The 25,187-nt window shown below is 37.4% G+C and overlaps 1 protein-coding gene across 4 annotated transcripts in view; it reads left to right on the top strand.

The window, feature by feature from the left end:
* The window catches only part of LOC134539111 (probable phosphorylase b kinase regulatory subunit beta), a 53,543-nt gene that overhangs the window by 8,717 nt on the left and 19,639 nt on the right, over positions 1–25,187 (top strand). For 3 of the 4 annotated variants that reach the window (XM_063380846.1, XM_063380848.1, XM_063380849.1), the window contains exons 6-16: positions 1,945–2,141; positions 3,831–3,990; positions 4,764–4,961; positions 6,264–6,402; positions 8,079–8,338; positions 12,284–12,298; positions 18,244–18,474; positions 20,056–20,243; positions 21,995–22,110; positions 23,115–23,269; positions 24,188–24,320. In XM_063380846.1, the coding sequence (XP_063236916.1) occupies positions 1,945–2,141; positions 3,831–3,990; positions 4,764–4,961; positions 6,264–6,402; positions 8,079–8,338; positions 12,284–12,298; positions 18,244–18,474; positions 20,056–20,243; positions 21,995–22,110; positions 23,115–23,269; positions 24,188–24,320 (1,792 nt within the window). The remainder of the gene's footprint in view (positions 1–1,944; positions 2,142–3,830; positions 3,991–4,763; positions 4,962–6,263; positions 6,403–8,078; positions 8,339–12,283; positions 12,299–18,243; positions 18,475–20,055; positions 20,244–21,994; positions 22,111–23,114; positions 23,270–24,187; positions 24,321–25,187) is intronic. The other variant, XM_063380847.1, reaches the window with a different exon arrangement.

Here is a 25,187-nt window from a genome sequence, read left to right as displayed (position 1 = left end):
TTCATATCCTGAGGACTGATGGTATTTGAGGATTAGATTGTGACATCCCTAGTACCTACTGATTCAAATAGGCATGAGTATTTCACAGATATTCTCTAATAAAGTGGACTTGTACTGTATTATGTATAGTGTTTTTTAAATTGATGATTGAATCATAGTATGTACTCTTACAACTCCTTGAATGATCTTGAAGCCAATATTTAACAAGGAAAATAAGAATGTGACCTAATTATGTGCCTGAATGAAAAGCCTCTAACCTTGCTAATAACCAATGAAAACAGAATATGCTTACTGATCTTGACCCTACCAGCACAATAAAATTAAAATTATGTCAAATGCTTTATATGTATGTAAGATGAACAATGAATCTAGGCATACATTATAGGGATGTTCCTTTTATTTACAATATTGCTGATAAGAATGTCCTATAGTGAAAGAAGGTTATGCTTAGAGACATGGAAACTTAATGCGGAAGAACATCTTGGTGACATAGGGTTCCTAATCACTACTGTGTTACAAATAGGTGTGGTGCTGATATTCCAGATTGGCACAGTGCACATATGTATTGAATTTAGATAAAGTGCTCACCTTGCATAGAGATATAATGCTTAAATTGCATACAGATATGGTGCTCATATTCCAAATACGTATGTCATGTGTTTATATTGCAAATAGGTGTGGTGTTCATATTAGAGGTAGATGTGTGGTTATCATATTGCAAATAGACATGATCATGTTACAGATGGATGTGTGATCTCGTATTGCAGATATTTATTTATTTATTTATTTATTTATTTATTTATTTATTTATTTACATTTGTTCATTTGTACCAAGCACACCAAGAGTCAAAAGACCTTTAGGGGTGTGCATAACAAAAAAAAAAAAACAGGACAAAAACATTTTATGATAGACAAGTAAACAAATAAACATATAAACACAATAACCCTTACACATTTATACAAAAATAACAGGTTAATTTTCAAGTATAATATTATATATTAAATGTATGGAAAAATAAGTTTTTATGTAAGAATATAAATGGCAAGTGGTTTGTGTGTTTGATACAGTAATATGGTCTCTTGAAGTGTAATTTTTATTTTAGTAAGTGTGTTATCTAATGACCTAGGTCTGACATCACTGGTAAGTCATAGCTAGGTAATGAATTTTTACGTAATTTTGAAATACCACTGACATCTGTTGTGACTAAAAAATGATCTAAGGATAAATGTCATGCTGACATGATACTGATATATTAATAAAATCAATTTTTTGCGTATATTTGACGTAGTAATGGTGTCATATTACACATTTAAAAACAAATTTTTAAGTTTTCACTTCTGTCGACAGTCCCCCATGACTGCCTTTTTTTTTGACGTGACAACGTCTAATAAACCAATAAACGCCGGCTGCACGCACGAAAAGGTGTCCCGTTATGCTGTGTTGCGTTACGCTCATTGTACGCTTGCGCCACATCTATCTCTCTTCCATTCAATTGGAACAACCATCGATTTGACTTTTTCGAGGCACATTAAACTTGAAACACTCCCATTCATTTCCTACTTTTCCTATCATCGTCCTATCCTTAACAGAATAACACAGATTGGAAGAAGTTAAATAGCAAACATGTATAAAAGTTATAGTTAAAATAATCTGTTCGTTAAAGTAATAAACATATTTGAAAAAAGTAAATTTATCAATTAAATTGTAGATTTCATTTCACTCCTTCTTTGTATCCATACAAAATAGTGATAATTCAATAAAAATGATTCAATTTTATTCATAAAAGTATGCAATCATTTCATCAATGTTTTGTTATGACGTTGTCATGTTAAACTATCGTCCGTAAACCAACTTTACAGCCACCAATTTTTATTTTATTTTAATAAGTGTATTGCGTAACCTGTGGTGTTGCTTATTGACGCGGGGGGGGGCCCGTGTTGCAGATCGACGTGGTGTCGCTGTACCTGCTCTTCCTGGTGCAGATGATCACGTCGGGCCTGCAGATAGTGTACACGCGGGACGAGGTGGCGTTCGTGCAGAACCTGGTGTACTACGTGGAGCGCGCGTACCGCACGCCCGACTACGGCACCTGGGAGCGCGGCAGCAAGTACAACGACGGCACGCCCGAGATACACGCCAGGTGATGTGCCGGAGCAGTTGATGTTCGATTCAGCATTTCAAATAAAAAATTTTTTTTATATATATAGATATTTGATTTGTTACCAGTAGATACACAAAGTAGAACTCAAATCACAAAAAAAAATTTAAAATAAAGAAGTAACATGTATTTTGTCCCCCCCCCCCCCCCTCCCCCCGAAAGCTTGAAGTGGGGGAAACAGGGGCAAAGAAAGTGACTGTATGTTCAATTTTTAGATTATAAAACTGCTTAAATAGCACCATTTTCCACCTTGAAATACAAATTTTTCCCGGGGGGGGGGGGGGGGGTAAGGACCCCCAACCCCCCCCCCCTTCCCCCGGCTCGATAGGGGGGGATCGATGATTCTTTATAAAAAGGTATATTGCCCCTCCCCCTCTGGAAATTTGGTTGTTGCGCCCCTGTGTATGAAGATAAGTTGAGTTATTGAGAAATTTTACTAATTGGTTTTCTGCTACATTATATACTTAAATAATTTATTATTTTTATTTTTTTATGTACATGATCAAATGTATCAACAAACTTAGAATTTTTACTGGTTCAAGAAAATGCATTACCGGTTTTTTTTTTTTTTTGTTCTGTTATTTTTTTTGTTCATGCCATCAATTTTGGTTTTCTTGGACTCCTGTGTAGTATTAAAATAAGTTTTACTGTATGTTAAAATTTTATTAGAAAAATATTTTTTTATTTCGTTAGTGATATGATACTTCATTCGAAATTTGATTCATATTAAAAAAAAATAGAAGCCTAGTGTCAAGGTTGGTGTTGGACAGAAGCCAGAGAGGTGAGAAGGTCGGTAGTGAACGGAGATGAAAGAGAATTTTGTTTGGAATGTCGTGAAGGTTGTGGAGAGTAAGTACTTGTCGAAGATGGAAATGAAATCAATGTTCAAAATGACAATGTTTTTATTGCATAGTCATAACAGATTACATGATTGGGAAATGTAAAGCTAATTCCTTCCTTGACTTACTCCTGTGTTTCCTGCATTCAGTCTTCTCCAAAATTAAGTATGTACATAACATAACATAAAATGTTAAATGCTCAAAATAAATTAACATTGGTACGGTTTTTTGTTATTTGTACTATAAGGAACTATAGTTTTCAAGAGTTCCATAATTTGCAGAAGCTTGGAGTAGTTTAAAATATTTCCTCCCTGAACCAGAGTTTTTTGAGGCCCAAATTGAGATAATGGTGTCCTTTTTTAATAGGATAAAATTGTTCACTTCCATCGTCTAGCAATATTAATTAAAATTCAAAATTTTTATAATAAAATGCTCTAAATTACTTCAGTATTTTTATGGTATAATTTCAGAAAATGTTTTGGTTTGTTTATTTTTAATAATTTGTTAATTTTAACTAAATAACCTACAATTTACTAAATTATAACTTAACAAAGTTTTGTGTCAAACTACCCAAAAATAAACATTTTTTATTTTATTTACGTAGACTATTTTTTGTTTCAGTTGCTGAAAAAAAAAATCAATAAACATTAAAGATTACTCACAAATTTCTGTTCACAACTTAATGATGTTTAAAGTGGCTGTAAGTTGCACAAGGTTTACTTAAATATTATTAGTTTTCTCAGGCATGTATCATTTTGTTCTTATTTGTGTGTTCATAATCAAATGGACTTTGCATTTATTATATCTTGCTTGTTGTTTTTTGAATCCGCAGTTCCATTGGAATGGCTAAAAGTGCCTTGGAAGCAATTAATGGCTTTAACTTATTTGGGGAGAAAGGAGCATCGTGGTCTGTTATATATGTTGATATTGATGCGCACAACAGAAATAGGAGCATTTTCGAAACTCTTCTCCCGCGGGAATCAAGTTCCAAGGTATGTCTTCAATGAAATTAAGTTTTGTTTATTTTGGATGGGCTTGCAGTAAAAAGAGAAAAAAAATAGGAAAAATAAATTTCAAACTAATATTTCTAAAGTTCATATTAATTCATTAACTGCAGGTTTTCTCTTTTAGTCAATGTATTTGTGAATTACTTTTTGCATTCTGTTGCGAATGAATGGGGGAAAAAAATAATGCAAAATGTTACCATAAAAATATATGGCAAGACTGCAAGTCCTTGTAATATCTTTTTTTTTTTTTTTCTAATTAGAATTTCTCAAGTTTCTTCTTGGTAGTTTAGTTTCTTACCTGATGCTAAAGTAAATAGTATTTTGAGTTAATTTAATGTTATCGTCTATTGAGTTATACATTTTTTGTCATTCAACCCATGTTTATTATACCCCTTGCAGTCACGGTAAGTCGTATAACAATTATTTCAAATACAGTGTAAACTCTTTATAACGTCACACGATTTAACGACAAACTCTTTAAAACGTCGAAATTGCTTGACTTTGGTTGGTTTACCTTGTTTTCTATACAATAATACACTCTATATAGCGTCACGCTCACTCTATTTAACGACAACAATACTGCATTTTAAATCATTAAGCAGTACTTTCTAAGTTGCCGAAGTCGATACGAACTGCAGCTGTGTACGTTCTTTTGTTTGCTGTTTTGTTGTTGTATTATCATCTAGCACGTGTTTTTTTTTGTTTGATTTTTGGCTTGGATTATTTTTCGTGATCCTGCTGCCTGCCGTCTGTCAAAGGGCGTCGATGCTGCGTTGCTGCCGACGATACTGTTCCCCGCCTTTGCGACGCACGAGGAGGTTCTCGCGACGGAGACGAAAGCCAACGTAGTGCAGAGGCTGAAGGGACAGTATGGGTTCAAGAGGTTCAACCGCGACGGTTACAAGACCAAGCTGGAAGACACGAGCAGAAAGTACTACCGCAGTGGAGAAACCAAGGTGCCGTTCCTCAAACCTTCCTTCATCACTGGAGACCTGCAAAATTCGCGGGTTCGTTTCGTGACGTGCCACGATTCAAATAATTATACCTTAGCGCTGCTTCTGCAATTGGCTCACTGTTAATCTGGAGTAATGAGGGCCAATTAGAGACCCTCTCTCAAAGAAGTTTCGAATCACAGGCCACTCGGTCGAGACGGCTCACAAGTCAGCAGCCAATGAACAGGTGGAATTTGTCCGAGTGTGTAGAGTGTAGTAGAGTCTATCCTGGAGGTCATTGAATCCGCGAATTTTGCAGGTCTCTATTCATCACTCATCAAACAAGACATTCTTGTATATCTTCAGTACAAAAAATTGTCTAAAAGTTAATTTTTTAATAAAGGTTTGTTTTTTTTCACCCTGCAATACATATTTAATGAGGATATCTTCAAAATTTAAAAAAAAAAATAGTCTGTGGTTGCTCATGTTAATATAATGTTTTACAAACATGTTTTATTCCAAAATGAAATTATACTGATAACGTTTTATTCTTTAACTTGTGAAAATAATACATTTATGTATTCAGCAAAAAAAAAATTTTTTACATTCAGTAACCATACGTGATATGTTCTGTATGTGTATGTTAATAAGTAACAAAAATTATTTTAAAACATTAGAAAGTTGAATAACAGATAAATACCTTACTTCTCACTCTAGAGGAACAAATATTATAAATGCATGTTGTAACAAATCAGATGCTAAAGATGACCGAATGTGATTACAGTACAAAATCTCTAACATATGACTACAGTAGGATGAAAAAAATTCCTAATTTCGAGGTTAGTTTTTTTTCACCTGAATTTAGTATGAATTGCAGATTTAAGAAAAGAGTCTTAGAGCATTTTACAAATACACCCGCCCTTGAAGTAATGCTCTAATTCGTTCCATGAATACAGAGTGCTAATCGAAACAGCGCTAATCAAATAGATTTTTTTCCGTAAAAGTGATAATTTTTTTAAGATTAAACAAACTAAAATTTAATTTTAAAAATTTTGATGTATTAACTTGAATTTCGGCATATTATTGACACGCTTTTCGGTGTTGTTTCAGTTTTGATATAATCTTGTCCATAGTAATGGGGAATGAGACGAACATCAAATGCCAGTCACAGATCCCGGAAAATTACTACAGGCTTATCCCTAGTCTTTGAGATAGCTGAATTTGAGAAAGGGAATTTTTTCTATTTTGAAGTACTGATTTTGGTTTATTTCTTTTGTGTGCATAAAATCCTGCAATATTATTAATTGCAGGAATTATTGCTTGCAGGAATTTGAAAATATTGAGTGTGAGTGGCCACTGTTCTTCGCGTTCATGATCATCGATGGTGTTTTCAAGACCCTTCCGGATCAGGTTGAGGAATACGAGAATTTACTGAAAGAAAGAATCGTGAAAGAAGCAAATGGAGGTGAGGCAATGCATTGTACAGTATGTCCATAAAATAATGTCCCAGTTATAAATTTTAATATGTAGTATCAAATGTAAGCGGTGTAGAGTGTTGGTTGAAGGTCACAATTAAAGTGTAACTCGGGCAGTTTTAGCTAAGCGCATGCATGAGTACTGATTTGTAGGGGCAGGCATTTTTCGTGAATAAAGCTGAACGCCTATTAGACTGCAACAAGGTATACGCGCACGAGCTGTTTCTTCCTTGTGATTGGCGGCCGTCTGCGAGAGAAGTAGTTGCCTTAGTTGGCTGAGCCACTCAGGACGCATTTGCTTCCACAATGAATTACTGTGATTGGTGTTTTGACCATCGTCATGTACCTGAAAGAAACTCACCCAATCACGAAATACAGACGATGCTACAGTGTTTTAACTTTCAGCTTGTCCCGGAATCTTTTCGCGAAATATGCATGGCCCTACTGATTTGTTGTTTTCTCGCTTGCAGTGCCACCTATGCAAAATGGTGACTCCTGAGCGTAAAAGCATTTTATGTTCTGCAATTTGCTAAGAGTGGATCTGTAATTTCAATTAAATGTGCATTACGCCATAGAAGCATAACTTCTAACATGTGCGGAAACTTTATAGGGAGTATTAACTGTTTAGAGAATTTTGACAAGATGGACTGTATTTCAATAAAATTTCCTTGTCGAAATTCAGGTCCAAAGCCAGGTTTTAAGATTTTTTTCAAGTCTTTTTCGCTTTTGTCACAGCCATTTCTAATTGTTTAAAATTTCCATTTGTTTCGTGCTACCATCTGCGGGTGATGGTGGCAAACAACGTTCACGATTCAGGCAGCTAATTCTAGCAGAGGGCGTATAAAGTTAGTGTTTGATCCGCATCTTGAAATTCTGTTATTTGTGAAGTGAATATGTTATTTATCAGAGTATTAAATCACTCTCTGCATTATTTTAAAGAATTCCACTTTGAATAATTGTGTGTCCGAGATTTGTATTATAAACTTATTTGCAACTTGACTGACATGAGAACAGATGAATTTTTTTTTTGTTATTGAGTTTGGATGATGTTCGCAGGCTTTCACGGCCATTGTCTGAAGTAGCTTGGCTTCTGGGTTGTAGCCGTGTCCTTGGCAAATAATTCACCAACGTTTCGGTCGACATTGCAGTCACCATCATCAGGGAGCAGTGAAACTTGTTGTTAATTCAGGTTTTTTTTTTATTTTCTCCAAAAACATAGGCAAAACCTTCAATAGTAAGTACATGACATATTTTAAGAACGCAATCATTGAGTTTTTACTACTCTGTTTTGCTATTTTGTTCTTTGCCTTAATTCTTTCTCTCTTTCTATCTCTTATCTTTTCTTTTTTTTTTTTTTTGTATTTCATGAGACAGGTTCACAATCCCTTAACTAAATTTTTTTTATCAGTGATTAATATGACTTTTTTTTTTTGTTTTGAGACTTATAGTTACAAGTAGGTGACTGCTCCCCTGATGATGGCGACTGCAATGTCGACCGAAACGTGGGTGAATTATTCGCCGAGGACACGGCTACAACCCGGAAGCCGAGCTGCTTCATTGAGTTTCGATGTTCGCACATTACCGGCGAGTACTGGAAGACTCTCTCGCCTCTTTTTTTTCATGATGAGCGAGTGTATACAGTCGGGCGGTGTGTGCGTCGCCGCAGACCCGGTGATCCCGATGTGCTACTACGTGCCGGCGGATCGGGTGGAGGCGGAGAAGCAGGAGCCGGGCAGCCAGGCGCGGCAGGCCAGCCCCGAGGGCTGCGGCGGGGCGGGGGGAGTGTTCCTGTGGAACCAGGCCATGCTGGTGATATCGCAGCTGCTCACCTCGGGCCTGCTGCACGTCAACGAGCTGGACCCCATCCGGCGCTACCTGCCCTCCTACAACCGGCCCCGCAAGGGCGGGCGCTACTCCGCCTTCCAGGTGCGTCACTGCTCGGTGCACTGCAAGCACACAATCATTCATATAGCCATCCATCCATCCGTCCGTCCGTCCGTCCGTCCGTCCGTCCGTCCGTCCGTCCGTCCGTCCGTCCGTCCGTCCGTCCGTCCGTCCGTCCGTCCGTCCGTCCGTCCGTCCGTCCGTCCGTCCGTCCGTCCGTCCGTCCGTCCGTCCGTCCGTCCGTCCGTCCGTCCGTCCGTCCGTCCGTCCGTCCGTCCGTCCGTCCGTCCGTCCGTCCGTCCGTCCGTCCGTCCGTCCGTCCGTCCGTCCGTCCGTCCGTCCGTCCGTCCGTCCGTCCGTCCGTCCGTCCGTCCGTCCGTCCGTCCGTCCGTCCGTCCGTCCGTCCGTCCGTCCGTCCGTCCGTCCGTCCGTCCGTCCGTCCGTCCGTCCGTCCGTCCGTCCGTCCGTCCGTCCGTCCGTCCGTCCGTCCGTCCGTCCGTCCGTCCGTCCGTCCGTCCGTCCGTCCGTCCGTCCGTCCGTCCGTCCGTCCGTCCGTCCGTCCGTCCGTCCGTCCGTCCGTCCGTCCGTCCGTCCGTCCGTCCGTCCGTCCGTCCGTCCGTCCGTCCGTCCGTCCGTCCGTCCGTCCGTCCGTCCGTCCGTCCGTCCGTCCGTCCGTCCGTCCGTCCGTCCGTCCGTCCGTCCGTCCGTCCGTCCGTCCGTCCGTCCGTCCGTCCGTCCGTCCGTCCGTCCGTCCGTCCGTCCGTCCGTCCGTCCGTCCGTCCGTCCGTCCGTCCGTCCGTCCGTCCGTCCGTCCGTCCGTCCGTCCGTCCGTCCGTCCGTCCGTCCGTCCGTCCGTCCGTCCGTCCGTCCGTCCGTCCGTCCGTCCGTCCGTCCGTCCGTCCGTCCGTCCGTCCGTCCGTCCGTCCGTCCGTCCGTCCGTCCGTCCGTCCGTCCGTCCGTCCGTCCGTCCGTCCGTCCGTCCGTCCGTCCGTCCGTCCGTCCGTCCGTCCGTCCGTCCGTCCGTCCGTCCGTCCGTCCGTCCGTCCGTCCGTCCGTCCGTCCGTCCGTCCGTCCGTCCGTCCGTCCGTCCGTCCGTCCGTCCGTCCGTCCGTCCGTCCGTCCGTCCGTCCGTCCGTCCGTCCGTCCGTCCGTCCGTCCGTCCGTCCGTCCGTCCGTCCGTCCGTCCGTCCGTCCGTCCGTCCGTCCGTCCGTCCGTCCGTCCGTCCGTCCGTCCGTCCGTCCGTCCGTCCGTCCGTCCGTCCGTCCGTCCGTCCGTCCGTCCGTCCGTCCGTCCGTCCGTCCGTCCGTCCGTCCGTCCGTCCGTCCGTCCGTCCGTCCGTCCGTCCGTCCGTCCGTCCGTCCGTCCGTCCGTCCGTCCGTCCGTCCGTCCGTCCGTCCGTCCGTCCGTCCGTCCGTCCGTCCGTCCGTCCGTCCGTCCGTCCGTCCGTCCGTCCGTCCGTCCGTCCGTCCGTCCGTCCGTCCGTCCGTCCGTCCGTCCGTCCGTCCGTCCGTCCGTCCATCTATCCATCCATCAATCTATCCATCTATCCATCCATCTATCCATCCATCTATATCTATCCATCCATCTATCCATCCATCTATATATATCCATCCATCTATCCATCCATCTATCCATCTATCCGTATATCTATCCGTCTATCCATCTATCTATCCATCCATCCATCCATCCATCCATCCATCCGTCCGTCTATCTATCCATCTATCTATTCATATATATCCATCTATCTATCCATCCATCCATCCATCCATCCGTCCGTCTATCTATCCATCTATCTATTCATATATATCCATCTATCTATCCATTTATATCCATCTATCCATATATCTATCCATCTATCTATTATTTTTACTTGTCACAGTTGTGAAATAGGTATATTAAAACATATGCATATTCGAATGTGTCAAAATTTCAAATCTATCGGTCAACAAGTGAACATTTACATTTTAATTTATATAGCTATAATAATTTATATGTCCCTCAAGCATTGATTATTTTTTTCTTTCTATAATTTGCGAACAACGCAGATCCCTTTTCCTACCAATATATAAATGTGAAAGTTTGTGAGTTTGCCTGTTTGTTGCTCAAATACTTCTATACTACTGAACTGATTTTGATCAAATTTTGAACAGAAGTAGCCATTAACTTTAGATAATTCCTATATTACATCTCTAGAAGGGTGAAAATGAGATAAATTTGGTTTTATTATAAAAAAAATTAACAGATATAATATATAGTCACATGAAATTTTTATTACCGCAAATTTTTACACGCCAAGTTGTGAATTTGGCACCAAAACATAAATTTGTTACTTTTGACAAAAACTTGCTGCGAAATCTTCACCCATCCGCAAAAAGTGAAACACAATTTAGTTTTGCTAAAAAAAAATTTTATAATGACAATATTGTTGTGTTGTGTCGTCATTGTCACCGAAAGGTTTTTCTAACCAATTGGCAGTTACGTTTATTTATTCAGATTGTGGTTTCCGTTATCTGAAATCATAGTTATTTGGGATCTTATTTCATTTATTTTTATCTTAATATTACGTGCGTGACACGCATCATGAAAGTGATGAATAACACAGAAGAAGCCATCTTGGAACTTGAAGAGCAAAATAGTCCAGTAGCACCAATATGTGCAAGCTGACATTACCGATATGTGTAATATAAATATTCATTGCAATTCCATATTGTAATATAACAAATCCAATACTTTTGTATTCATATGTGTAATTGTGATAAAAAATAATTTACGTCACTTTACATATCAATGTAGTAATTTGTCTTGGTCGCTCCCTCATTGGTCTAGTCCTCTAGTCTACAATTGCGATGTCTGATGTCTGAATGTACCGATTTATAAAGTATTCACCAGAGCGCAGTAAATATAGAGCGCCAAAATAATTGTTTTTGTTTACTATTTTCATGCTTTGTAAATGAGTACCCAGCCTAGTTGTGAATATATAGTTAACTTTGAAATTTGTGGGAGTTTAACAATAGTTCTTTATTCTGCAAGGCGAATGTAAATGCTAATAAAAGTCCGTTATTTTGTTTGCCTTTTGTAACGGGAACCGGAAATTCAAATATCGTGAGACTACTGTTATTGTTCCGTGCTACCAAAGGACGCAGAAAGGGACAAGAAGTTCAACTTGATCACTGTATTTGGACCAAGGGAGATTCAGGCCATCTCCCACACCACGGATATCAGTGTCCGCCGGACACAGTTTAGGACATAGCAATTGTAGACGGGCCTTACAAATCACAGTTCCTTAAGGAATTGCCATTTAAATCGATTTATAAGGATACTGTGCTGTAACGTGAGCCACAGTTTATAGATTAAAGTTTCATTTGTTTTATTTTCATTATAACTTATATTTCAAATTTTAAAATTAATCAAGCATATCTAAAATATTTTAATTTTTCCTACCTCTATTTGGAGGTGGTACTGCAAGTATTAGTTACTTTCATAGCAACATAGATAAATACGAAACTGAATGCTTCAGATTTTTTTTCTGATGAAACTGGAATTGAACCAGACGACTACCACAGCTAGAGAAAAATAATTTTTTTATTACGTGCACCTGCTTAAAACAAAATTGATCTAACATATTAACATTTGGTCTTTTGCATGTTTCTATTGCTTTAAATCCTATGTGAAAGTCATCTTTTCATAATTTCTTTAGTATGATATCTGATGGCATATTAAATAGGTACAAGAGAAATATTTTTCAGTGAATTATGTGTATAGGGTTTCATCCTTCATTACTGTTTAAAAAATTTTTTAATGATTAATGAAATTGCATTTTCAATAATTTAGCTATATATGTATCACAGTTGTGTGTTAATATAGAATATTTTACTGTACATCCAGTGTATAATAAATAATAATATGCTTGTATACTTGGTAATATAGTATTTTATGAGTGAAACTTGTTGTTAATTCAGTTTTGTTTTTTGTTTGCAAAAACATAGGCAAAACCTTCAATAGTAAGTACATGACATATTTGAAGAATGCAATCATTGAGTTTTTAGTTACTACTCTGTTTTGCTATTTTTTTCTTTGCCTTAATTCTTTCTCTCTTTCTATCTCTATCTTTTCTTTTTTTTATTTCATGAGACAGGTTCACAATCCCTCAACTAAATATTTTTATCAGTGATTAGGACATTTTTTTTGTTTTAAGACTTATAGTTACAAATGAGTGACAAAGGTAATCCAATATTTTGCTATCTTATATTTTATTGGGTTTTTTATTTAATTTAGTCCAATATTTAATGCAGTGATATATATGAGATCATATTATATTTGGGGTATTATTATAACTGGTCTTCATATGATTATCTTATATTTAAGAATATCTTACATTGCAATTTAGCGTCAGAGGAAGTAATTCATAAATTATGAAAATCTCATTGGGCTATAATTTTGATTCTTTATTCATAATTTGTTGTGAAAAAATATCTTGTAATTACCATAACTAATTTCGTTACTGTAAATGTAATGTCAGAACATAATTATGGGAAGTACTTCATATAGAACAATTTTAGCTGGTAAGTAGAATCTAATTTGCAACTAATTCATGGTATTCATAAAGTTTTGAATTTTATAGATTATTTTTGATCAGGGATTTTGATCCTGATTGGTTGAAATTTAGACTTGGAAGAAATGTAATTCTTGATTTGGTCATGAAATTTGATATTGTTCTTTACTTATTTTTTTGTAGTTGACCACGGAAACACTATAACCAGAAAGATTTTAACTTAAAAATGTATTTATTTTAAAAAAAATTAAATGTCTCTATTCTCATGAACTTGGAACTAACAAATTTTAAAGAACTTAAAAATTTGTTAAAATAACTTATATTTGTTCGCAAAAATGCAGTTTTGTGAAATCATCTTTCAAAGTACCTTTGGTTCCTTTCCAGAAAGTTTTTAGTTTTAATTTGTCTGAAACCAAAACATCAAAATTAATTTTTTTTTTATTATCTGCTCTATGGAGACTGCATTTTCGACAAAATATTATTCATTAAATTAATGTTGTTTCAAAATAGTTTTTATTAGCTACCTCAGACAAAGATTGTGAAGAATATAAATTTTTTATGGTATTTATTGTATCTTAGGAAAGTTTAGAGAGCAATTTTTCCCTATCTTAAAATATATTTTCCTCTCTAAGCTAAGTTTGCCAGACTAATAGTTAGGGGCTGGAAAATTAGTACATATCTATGTTTTCCAAAATTATCATCTATGATTTTAATAGTTAGCATTTATTATTGTGAAACTATTTTTAATACAACTTCTTTTAAAGTTAATATTAACATTCCCAATGTTTGCAAACTAAATAGTCATGTAAAAAAAAATATTGACAAATAACACACTATTCTAGTTTTTATACAAAAAAGTCTTAAAAAAGTGCTTATTTTACTTTAAAATTTGGTAGTGCAGCATGGTAGCAAACATTAAGTTACAGTTTAATTTATTTTTATTTCACGAATCAATTGGCTTGATCAGGGTTAAAATTATATTTAGAAGTTATCTCGCACACACGTAACTTAGCCATATCATAGACATGTGGCAGTACCACAAAAGAGAGATCTAGTGTATTAATGGCTTTTTCTATGAACCAAGTCCTTTTTTAATGGTTTTTTTATGAACTTAAAGGCAAATTTTTATGTCGGTCCTTGCATGCTTTGAAAGCATGAAATCATGTAGTTTACAGTTTTGAATTAACAGTTAATATGTCATAAGGCTTGGTCTTAAATCACTTTATTTATACTAGTATATCTTATCATAAATCAATAAAAATTAATGTTTTCCCAAAATCCTGGAAAACCCAGATTACTAAGGTTTTGAGAAAACCTAATTTTTCATAGATTTAATTAATGATATACTAAAAATTAGGATCTATAAGACAAAAGCTGCATATGAACGGTTTACATAAATCTGTGTACCACATGATTTCATACTTTCACCACATGCAAAAACTGGTATAAAAATTTGCACTAAAATTCATAAGTACCATTAAATAAAACTTTCTTAGTAGAAAAAGTCTTTTTGTAAATAATTAAATTATTTTTTAATATGAATTTATTTAAAATCATGTGCAAAAATGAAAAATATTAGAAGTAAAATATTTTAGGATACCACTCCCTTAAACAAAATGCAATATAGTGCAGCTTGCGCTAAGTATGTTGGACTTGTGTAAATGTATTATCTGATGTGCTGATAAGTCTTAAGTGACAAACATATGTTAAACAAATCAAATCATACTTGTGTGTATGTCCCAGACGATATGCAAAGTACAAATATGTGATAAAGTCCTGTCGTTCAATTCAGCGGTGAGTAAGGTCATGGAAAGTGTGCGAGAGAGGTTCAAGTCTGAAACAATACATTTTGTAAAATAATTTTGAGAACACAATAAACAAAAGCATTTATATCCAAAGCTAAATTTAAAAAAAGGGGTATGGGGGTTAGTTGTTTTAGAAATTAGTGAGAAAAAAATTGCACCTATAATAAGATGCTAATTTTTCCGGCCCGTACTGATAATGTGCTGTATTTTTCTTTCTTTTCCAGAAATTTTATTTTCTTGCTTTTTATCTGATTGTGTTCTTTCCTGCAGCACCAATTTTATTTGCAGCTTGTTCTACGACTAAGAAAAATAATTTGTGCATTAGTCTCTTAGGTCACGATACACGTTTTGTTCCTGGATAATCTGTGTAAGCTCACTGCACTTGTATCACTTTATCACTTGAATACACTTTAATAATATTACAATCTTATTTAATATTTTTGTATAGCTTTAAAATGTAATTAAACCCTTTGTATTTTCATTGCAACGTGCTACTGTCTAAACATAAATAAGCCAAACCCATGATTTTTGGTCATAACTAATATCCAGAATTATTCTTGTATGATTAGGCTATAAGCCTAGCACAATAATGCATAAACATTACCTTGGAACAAAATTATTGTGAACTAAAAGTATTTTAGATTCCTAAATGCATTTTCTTGCCTCTCTTCCATAGCATTTATGCATGTTGAATTACCTGTATCCATAGTGTTGTCGATCCTTGCATGAGATACTAAAATTTCAAGAATTTTGCATTTGCAATGATTATGAATTATTAGAAACCTGAAAAAATTTACGTTATTTCTCTAAAAAAAATGTGTTATTTTTCTCTAGAATAGGTGTTATTTTTCTCTAGAATAGGTGTTATTTTTCTCAGAAATAGGCGTTTCTTTTTTAAGTGAAGCTTCTTTACTGAGGGGGCAACAATTTTCGAGCATTACGGAAAAGCTGATCACACGAGGGGAATTGAGAGGTAAGTGGTGGGGGAACCGGTAGAGAAGGAGAGTGCGTCAGCGGTGACGCCACTCCGAGGCATGCACTAGCGGTCAAATGGGAAGAGGGCAAAGAGAGGGGAGGATAGGTACGTAGCGGAGCATGTTATATGCTAGTTTTAACGGCCAGAAGGGGAGATGGCAGAGGAGAGGTAGAAATGACACAGCAGTGATGCTACGGAAATCTCGTAAACCAAGGTCGTGCGTGAATTCCACGCTCACAATTGTGTGTGTGTGGGGGGGGGGGGGGTGGGTGGGGTTAGGGGGGGTTGGTTTTAAACGATAATCAAATCAATAATTGGTTGCAAGTGTGGCAGAAATTCATAAATCACGTATTTATTGCTTCGTACTGATTTCATATTTTTAGGTTACAATTTAAATTCCACAATTGTCGGATCTTGTCATCAAAACAATAACTATAAACCTATGTGTGAAGAAACATTAAAAAAACTAATTTCAAAAATGATTTGTCATCAAATATTGTTACTCAGAAATTGATTGAATTGATTGAAAAATCCTATTTTTATTAATTGCAAAGCAATACATGAGTTTAAAAAAAAAACATTCAGGTCCTTAGCTTGATGGTAAAAAGTTTTGATTACTTCTTTTCTTTTTCCCTTTGTTTCAAAAACCAATCTAATTCAGTCGAAAGTGGTTTTATTCTTTACGGTATGCCATGGACAGTTTATTTCACCTCCAATTTCCCATCATTATGTCGTGTGCATTTCTGTCTCTAATTAACTAGTTGTTGACAAGACATTAAGTCCACTTAAAGCCAAGAAAACACTTATTTAATAAGTCATGTTGTTTGCTATTAGAACGTTCTCAGCACCTACCCCACAATCGCTTTTTTTATTTTCTGAACCTTTTTTTTCCAGAACCATTCAGTAATCTATTATTTTTCTTTTGCATGGGTAGAGTTTATTGGGCATGCTTTGTGAAGTATTTTAGATATAATTTTTTTTTTATTAATAATTTTTATTTCTATTAGATTCTAGTTTAAAGCCACAGGGAATGTAATTTATTTGTCATACTATGCTGCTTTTAAACGCTAGCTAATATTTAAATGTTATAGTCAGCTATTATTATTAAATCTAGTAGTGGCTGAATGGCTGATCTCATTCGTAAATTGAATAGTTACCCAAAATATGGATCCAACCCACAATTTCACGTTCTTTCAAAAAAAAATTTTTAAAAAAAATGTTACACTGTGTGTGTACACTGTAATGCCAACTTTTCAACAAACAAAAAAATTCTCATGAATGATATGGGGCTTTATACATTAGTTTCATTGTTATACCTGTTGCCTATAGATCATTGCTCCACTAAAATCATTTTTTTACCTTTTTGTCTGTGAGATGTCGGCGAGATGTCTATTTGGGATAACTATTCAATTATGAATTTTATATATATATTTATATTTATATTTATTCTTAGCCAGGAAATCAGTTCATTTCAAGATATACTACTTATTTATTACCTATAGTCAGTGCATCATTTTGAGGATCGTGACTTATGATTGAGAATTTATTTTTGATGATGATTCAGGAATTTACAAAATCAAAAAATTTCTTTGCTATTCAGGTTTTAAATTTTGTAATTATTCGTCCTAACCTATGAGTTAATATTTATCTTGTAAGTTGTCTATTGCCAACTACAGAGAATGTATATTTTTGTAACAAAATTTACATTTAACTTCCAGAAATATGAATTCAACAAAAAAATATTTATATATACTGCATGTAATAATATAAATATTAATAATATTACAGGGCAGCAAATGTTCACTTATCCTTTATCCTTTGAGAGTTTGTTGAGCTTCAAGGTGTCATAATTTTTAATGGAATACTTACATTAAGAAAAATTAAATTAAATCCCACCAACATCGGATGTACGGTGGAGTCCCGCTAATCCAAACTAATTGGGACTCTTAGACCTGTTCAGAAATACCATATTTTCGGATTAGCCGAATAATTGCTTAAATGCATGCAACACTCTGTAAGTGTTTAGTTACCACTGAACATAGCTCATATCATTTTTTTACTAGCAGGATATATCACTGAACATTGCAGCAGTCAGATCTGATTTCACTGGAATGCCAAATTTTCAACTAACAAAAAAATTCTCATGTATCGGGCTTTATACATTAGTTTTATTGCACCTGTAACTTATGGATCATTTTTTCCACTGAAAACACATTTTTCATGTTATTGTCGGTAAGATCTCTATTCAATTAATTGGGTCAAATTATTTTAAAAAAAAATTAATTTAGATAATGGAATATTTTTTTAAAGTTTATTTTTGCTCTTAAACTCATTCAAATTAGCGGAACTGCACTTCAGTTCTACGTCTATCCCTTGAATCAGAATCACAGCCGCTCCAGCATGTGTTACTGGGGTAACAAAATCTGAATGATGTACATGGCTAGGTGATGTGGGAACAGATAACTCTACAGAGTGTGTAGATTCCACACTACTGTCCCTTGAGCTGTCCTGGCTGACAAGTTTGCTCCTTCCCCTAGTTTCCATGGTATTGGCTCGAAGGTGAACTGGCACATCCCTGTCAGCGTTAACGTCGGCGCGCGCGTGTCTCGGCAGGGCACGGCCACGGACCTGGTGGTCCAGATCGTGCTGATAGCGGAGTCGATGCGGCTGCAGGCGATGATGGCGACGTACGGCATCCAGACGCAGACCCCCCACGAGGTGGAGCCGGTGCAGATCTGGTCGTCCAAGGAGCTGGTGCAGGTGTACAAGCAGCTGGGGGTCAACGAGAAGCTGGGGCTGCAGGGTAGGCCGGCGCGGCCCGTCGGGGCGCTGGGCACCAGCAAGGTGGGTCCCCCTCCTCCGTCCGCCCGGTCGGGAGCCTGCCGAGCCAGGGGTGTGTCCGTGTCCGTGTCCGTGTCGGTGAGGCTGTATGACGTGTGCGAGGAGACAGGATTCTACTGTATTACTTTCACACCAATTTTTGTTTCCAAGACAGGAGATTTCTGTGTAATTGTTGTTTTTTGAATGAATCCTGTTTTTTCATTAAAATAGCATACTATTCCACAAATATGACACTTACTTTTTGAATGATGCTTAAGTTTTTGTTTTTCTAATCTGAGTTGAGTTTTAACATAATTTGCTTATTATTTTCATGAATTTTTGTTGTATTGCGATTATTCATTGGTGCATTAACTTGCATTTCGATATTATAAGGTGCATTGACATGCTTTTCAGTGTTATTTCGGCTTTATCGCAATTCACCACATAATCTTAAACCTATTAATGAGAAAAAGAATGCAAGAGAGCAATAGTGATGGATTCACAGGAAGAGCCATCAAATAATACTACCGACAAGAAAATGAAGCAACCAGCGTGGCACGCGAAACTGAGCCTTAAGGTTGACCTCCGTGGGTGGAGTACCAGCTGTGGTGTGAAAGGTTTTGGGTTAGAATTCGGGTTAAAAAAAATCGATGTACGTGGCAGTTTTAATTTAAAAAATGAACCTCGGTTTGTCTTGTAAACCACCTCTCGACTAGTTCCGACCCAAGATAAAAGAAAAAATTTATGCCGTTAGCTTACTCGGGGGAGGGGGCTTGCATACAATATTAAACCGAATTTTACCTTTTGAAAACGTTACTCACTTTCATGCTTGACCCAGGATTCGAACCGAGAACTCTTTAAACTGAAGTTGGCACGTTCTTTAAGTGATTTATGCAATAAGGAATTTTAATTTTGATATAATACAATTTCTTGGACATACACTGTTGCAATTTTGCACTGTTTGTCGTGGGAAAAACTCAAAAATGCAAAATAAGAAATTTGATTTAGGTTCATCGTCTGGTTTTTTTTTCTTCTTCTTTTCGACATCAGCTGATTTAGGCTTGTTATCTGTGGGGTTTATGTTTTCATCAGGGCCGGCGCGTCCATACAGGCGAACTAGGCAACCGCCTGGGGCGCCAAGTAGCTGGGGGCGGCGCAGTACGACACATAACAGATGATATAATATGTTTAACGATTATTGTAACTAGATGAAAATGGATTTTTGTAACAGTTTGGAATGTTTATATTGATATAAGTAATTATTTAAAGTCCACGGTTACCTGTTTATGATTTGTAATAAGTAAAAAAAAAACACAAGGCTGCTTACATTTGATTGTTGACAAAATCTTAGGCTTACGTGATGTATTATTTTGAGGCAAGGAAATTTTTTTTTGTGGTGTCCGGCCCTGGGGGGGGTATTTAGGTTTTTCGCCTAGGGCGCCAATTGACATTGCACCGGCCCTGGTTTTCATTATTCATTTTTAAACTGCAAAACTCTGCAACGGCTTACATCGAAGAAATCGTATTTGAACTGAAGTCGGCACGTCAGCCGACTGTGCCACGGAGGTTGACCGTTTGCATGCTGTCGGATGGTTCCCGCCGCAGATCTACCGCGTGTGCGGCACGACGGTGATGTGCTACCCGCTGATCTTCGAGGTGTCGGAGTTCTACCTGTACCGCGACATGGCCCTGCTGATAGACGACATCAAGACGGAGCTGCAGTTCGTGGGCCGGTACTGGAGGCTGTCCGGGCGTCCCACCGTCTGCCTGCTGATTCGCGAGGAGCACATGAGGTGACTGTGCGACGACGGGGGGCGTTCGCCTCGCTTTCATACGCTCTTCCCTCTGCGCCGACCGGGAGTCTGTAGACGTTCTGTCGGGGTTGGCTCGTTTAAACCACAGTGGTTCAAACCAGGGGCGCAACAACGGGGGGGGGGGGGGGGCAAGGGTATTTTGCCCCCCACCCCCCCTCTGAAACCTTGAAGTGGGGGCAAACGAGGGCAAAGAAAGTGCTGTGTGATCAGTTTTTAGATAGTAAATTTGCTTAAATAGCACCATTTTCCACCTTGAAATACAAATTTTTTCCGGGGTAGGACCCCCGGACCCCCCCCCCCCCCCCCACTTCAATAGGGGGGATAGATGATTCTTTATAAAAAGGTATATATTGCCCCCCCCCCCCCCCCTCCTTTGGAAATTTAGTTGTTGCGCCCCTGGTTCAAACCACAGTGGTTCAAACCACAAAATAAATCAAATTTTTTTTTTATATATATATAATTTCATGTATTTTTTTAATAGGATATCTTAATAAATTCACTCCAATAACAATAGCTTGCTAATTAATAGAGACCGGAAAAAATTTGCGATTTCAATGACCTGTAGGATATACTCCGTGATCCTCTACGCACGCGGGGAAATTACGTCTGCTCATTGGCTACTGGACTCGTGTCGCCTGTTAACTGGGACGCTAGTGATTCGATACTTCTTTTGTTTAAAGGTTTTTTTCAATTGGCCGAGTATCATTCAGATGAACTGCGGCCCAATCACTGATGCAGTAAAAAGGCAAACGTTTTTTTGGATTCTAGCCTATCGCGAAATGAATCCGCGAATTTTTCAGGTCTCTACTAATTAATGTTTCCTGTGATTTACAGGAACAAATACTTATATACTAATCAAGATCTTATCATTTAAGTTACTCCTCTGAAATAAAATTAATTAGTAGATTGTAGTCAAAAGTGTAAAAAAATATATATATAAATTTATTATTTTTAAAAAAAAATTCCTATTTTGTGGAAATCCCTTATTGTACTGTAAATCCCTCTTTTGTGTGTAAGTCCCAGTCAGATGTGCAGATTTGCTGGGCTTCAGTTCTTGGATGTTATAACTTTTCTGGTTCAACATGATTGGCAGAAAACGGGATGTTTTATGGCTTTCATTTAAACATGCTGAGAACCAAAATAACTAATGTAATAAAAAAAACCTGGTGTAAACCAAAGAAAAGTAGTTTAAATTAAAAAACCAGGTTTTTTCTTCTTCTTTTTAACCTTGATTCTGATAGACTAATAACTACAGCCAGGATTTATTGTTTTCATTTTTAGTCCCATTTTGTTTTTAAAACAGAGTATTTCTTTGTTGTGCAGCCTATGGTTGACCCGTCCGTGTGCATGTTTAAGGGTTATAGTAATCCTAAATATTTTTGTGTTTTTGCATGTGATTTTAAATAAAATCATAATATAACTGTGTTTAGTTCTTTATTAAAGCCTTTTTTTCAACTAAACAAATTCTTACTAATTTTTTTTTTTTTTTAACTTTGTATGTCAGTTCTAGCATATACTGAAAGAATAGCTTTGGATTAACCGTTTGTATTTATCCTTCTTAAAACTATTTAAGTATATTGCTCATTTAATCATTAAAGATTAGGATTTTCCAAAAACCCTTGTTTTTCTCTCTCTGATTTTTTCACGCTACAGTTTATATAATACCTTTATGTGGTGTAATTGGAAGTGCATTTGAAGTGTGCAGCTTATACATGTGTATGTCCTTCCAGGGATCCTCAGTTCAAGGAGATGTTGAGCCTTTTCGCGATGTTGAAGAAAGGTCACTGCGACGGAACCAAAGTTAGAATTGGGCGTCTGCAGAACCTAGTGGCTTCTTCGTGCATAGGTTAGATTACAATCTTGTAGTTGATATAGTTTCAGTTTGGCATATATACTTTTTTTTTAATAAAAACCCTTTTTTTTTCCTGTATGTTTAATTGCTAGTACTTTGTATGCAGTTTATTTACTTTGTAAGCAGTTTATTTTAAGGCTCTGTCTTACTTACAAAGTTGGTATTTTTCTTTTTTTCACATTACTGTTGTTTAAGGGCTGTTTGTAAAATTTCAACTTGATACCTTGCTTGCATATTTTTTTTTTTTTTTTTGTTATATTACTAATACATTCAACATTAATTCACTTGGTTTAATATCTTGGGTGTAAAATTGCGCGCAAGTAATTATCATCACGTACACACTTTTTTTACACCCATTATATAACACTAAGAGAATATCTGTAGAAATTATTATTGGCAGAAAGGTCTAGAGTTAAAATTTTAGAAATAGCCCGTAAAAAAAATAATGACAAAAAATAATAATAATCTACATTGCATGTAAGACCGAGGCATAAATGTAATCTTTAGCAAAAAAAGCATTTGTGGAGTTTTTAAAATTACATATTTACATAATTCTGCATTCAAGCAAAGTAAGTTTTATAATGTCTCAGCAGTCTATCATGGTAGCTTGTTCTGTTGAGTTGGAAATAAAGATGTTTTCGTAACCACACCACTGTTGCAAATAGGAAAGTGTTAACATGTGAAGTTATGTAGTACGAGGTGTGTTTTTTAAGTAAGTACATGTTTTTAAATTAGGCCGCTGCAGCCTGCGGTTGGTATTCCGCACATGCGGGCTGTGTACCTACATCTGTTTGCTAGCCACAGACACCATTACAGTAAACTCAGTCGGATATTTTCGTAATGTTATCTGGCCAGCAGATGTACTAGGTACGCAAGCCCACATGTGCGGAATGCCGCAATGCTTCAGCGGCCTCGTTTCAAAACAGTACTTACTTAAAAAACACGCATCATACATTCAAACGCAGCAAGTTTTTGTAAAAAATCTGATTTTTTTCCAGAACATTTAGACTTCATGAACTCGTCAGACATGCCAGACGACGTGGAAGGCACGTTCCAGCAGTTCAAGCAACTGCAGCACGACTACATCGGCTACCAGAGCCTCACGGACGTTCCCAAGGCCACCGTGTACTCGGAAGACATCAAGAACTTGAACGTGAGTTTCTGATAGGCATGAACCTTTCAAGTCAAACCATGGAATGCCATTGAATCTCGAGTATTTGAAAGATTTTATATTTGATGAAAAAGGTTTGGAAAAAAAAAATATTGGAGCGAAGGTACAGTAGTGTCCCGCTAAAGGCCCGTCTACAATAGCAATGTCCTAAACTGTGTCCGAAGGCAACTCGCCGCTGATTGGTCCACGTGACCCTCTGACGTCATGCGTCAAGTAGGCGAAGGTCCGAACCTACCGGGTCCGAAGATATTCGTCAATTTGAACTTTTTGTCCCAAACTGTGTACTTCGGACACAGAAAAAGAACAGAACACTCACGATATTTGAATTTCCGGTTCCCGTTTGAAAATGTGGTGTTTGTATTTGTTATTGAAGGAAATGGAAGGTGTAAGTCAAGAAGAGCAATACGACATTTTAATTAGTACGGTCCGATTTCTGTGATATGATTTCATTGCTGTGATATGATTTCATTTTTTAGCATTTACATTTGCCACTTGGCCTTACTGAATAAATATATAATATTGAACTCCCACAACTTTCATAAGTTCAATCTCAAACTACAAAGCATCAAAACAATAAACAAAAACATTTGGTTTGGCACATTTACTGCGCCCTGGTGACAACTTCAGAAATCAATACATTCGGACATCGGACATCGCAATTGTGGACAGGGCAGTTTTCGGTGAGACAATGTGACGTCACTCACATTCGGATAAGGACACGGACCATGCACAGGTTCGGACTATTGTAGACGGGCTCTAAACAGGACACTGCTCGTCCGGACATCCGGTTCAGCGTGGACTCCACGCACACATTTTTTTTTTATAGTTAGTACAAGTGCAAGTAGCTTGAATGTGGGCTTCAGAGATGTCGACACGCTAACTCCAGGTTGTGTCCTTCAGTTCTTCACGAACAAGCCCATCTGGGAAGTGGTGGAAGAGCTGAAGAACACGGAAGGTCTCCACGCCAGGGCTCAGTTGTTGGGGGTGCTGCTCAAGAGAGAGGGTTCCAACTACGAATTTGATGGGAAAACTGGTGAGTGGAAATATCAACCTTTTTTTTTACTACTAGGCTTCTGCAAATACTTTTTTTTTTCTTCATTCAAATCTAATTTTGAATGGAATATCGCAATATTCACGAATATCCGTTATTTTTCTTATCTAATTTTCGTACAGTGGAAATTTTTTTTGTACACTTCATAGGAGTCCAAGAAAAATTTTATCCAAAATACAGTAAAATAAAAAAAGGAAAGTAATATACATGAAGCCTGGGAAAAAAAACCTGGCAATGCATTTTCTTAAACCAGTAAATTTTAAGTTTGAAAATTGTTTTGTTAATATGGCTACACACATTAAAATAGAATATTATTAATAATTTTAAATCATTATCGTGGATTATTTGTTGAATCTAAAACAATGTGTGAATCAGTTTTCAGTTCAATCTTAACTTGTCAATAACTCTTTTTTAGCATCACACATGTACTTTTATTTTATGTATGTGTGTGTATGTATGTATATATATGTGTATATATACATAATTTGAAAACAAAAATAATAAATTTGAAATGTCAAATTGAATATCATATTATTCATGAATATCAAATATCAAACTATTCATGAATATTGAATATTTTTCAAGTACTTGCAGGCCCCGATTTTCTCCCTCCCCATGAGGAGATGATGGGTGTGCAGCTTTTAAAGGATGTGTTTATCACTTTAGCGGTCATATTCAGTAAGACTTTGCCGACAGGGTATACCACCGTGTCATTTTGCTGTCCAAGCGTTGGTTAGTTATCTATAGCTGGAGTTGCAGTGCCACGACGAACACGATGTGACAAATTCGATTGCGCGTTGTACAGCATTCCAGCATGACAGAGTTAATAGCGTAGGATCGCAATACCAC

The sequence above is a fragment of the Bacillus rossius genome, chromosome 14 (genome assembly GCF_032445375.1).
Source record: "Bacillus rossius redtenbacheri isolate Brsri chromosome 14, Brsri_v3, whole genome shotgun sequence".
NCBI lineage: Eukaryota > Metazoa > Arthropoda > Insecta > Phasmatodea > Bacillidae > Bacillus > Bacillus rossius.
This window is presented reverse-complemented; position numbering and strand designations above follow the sequence as displayed.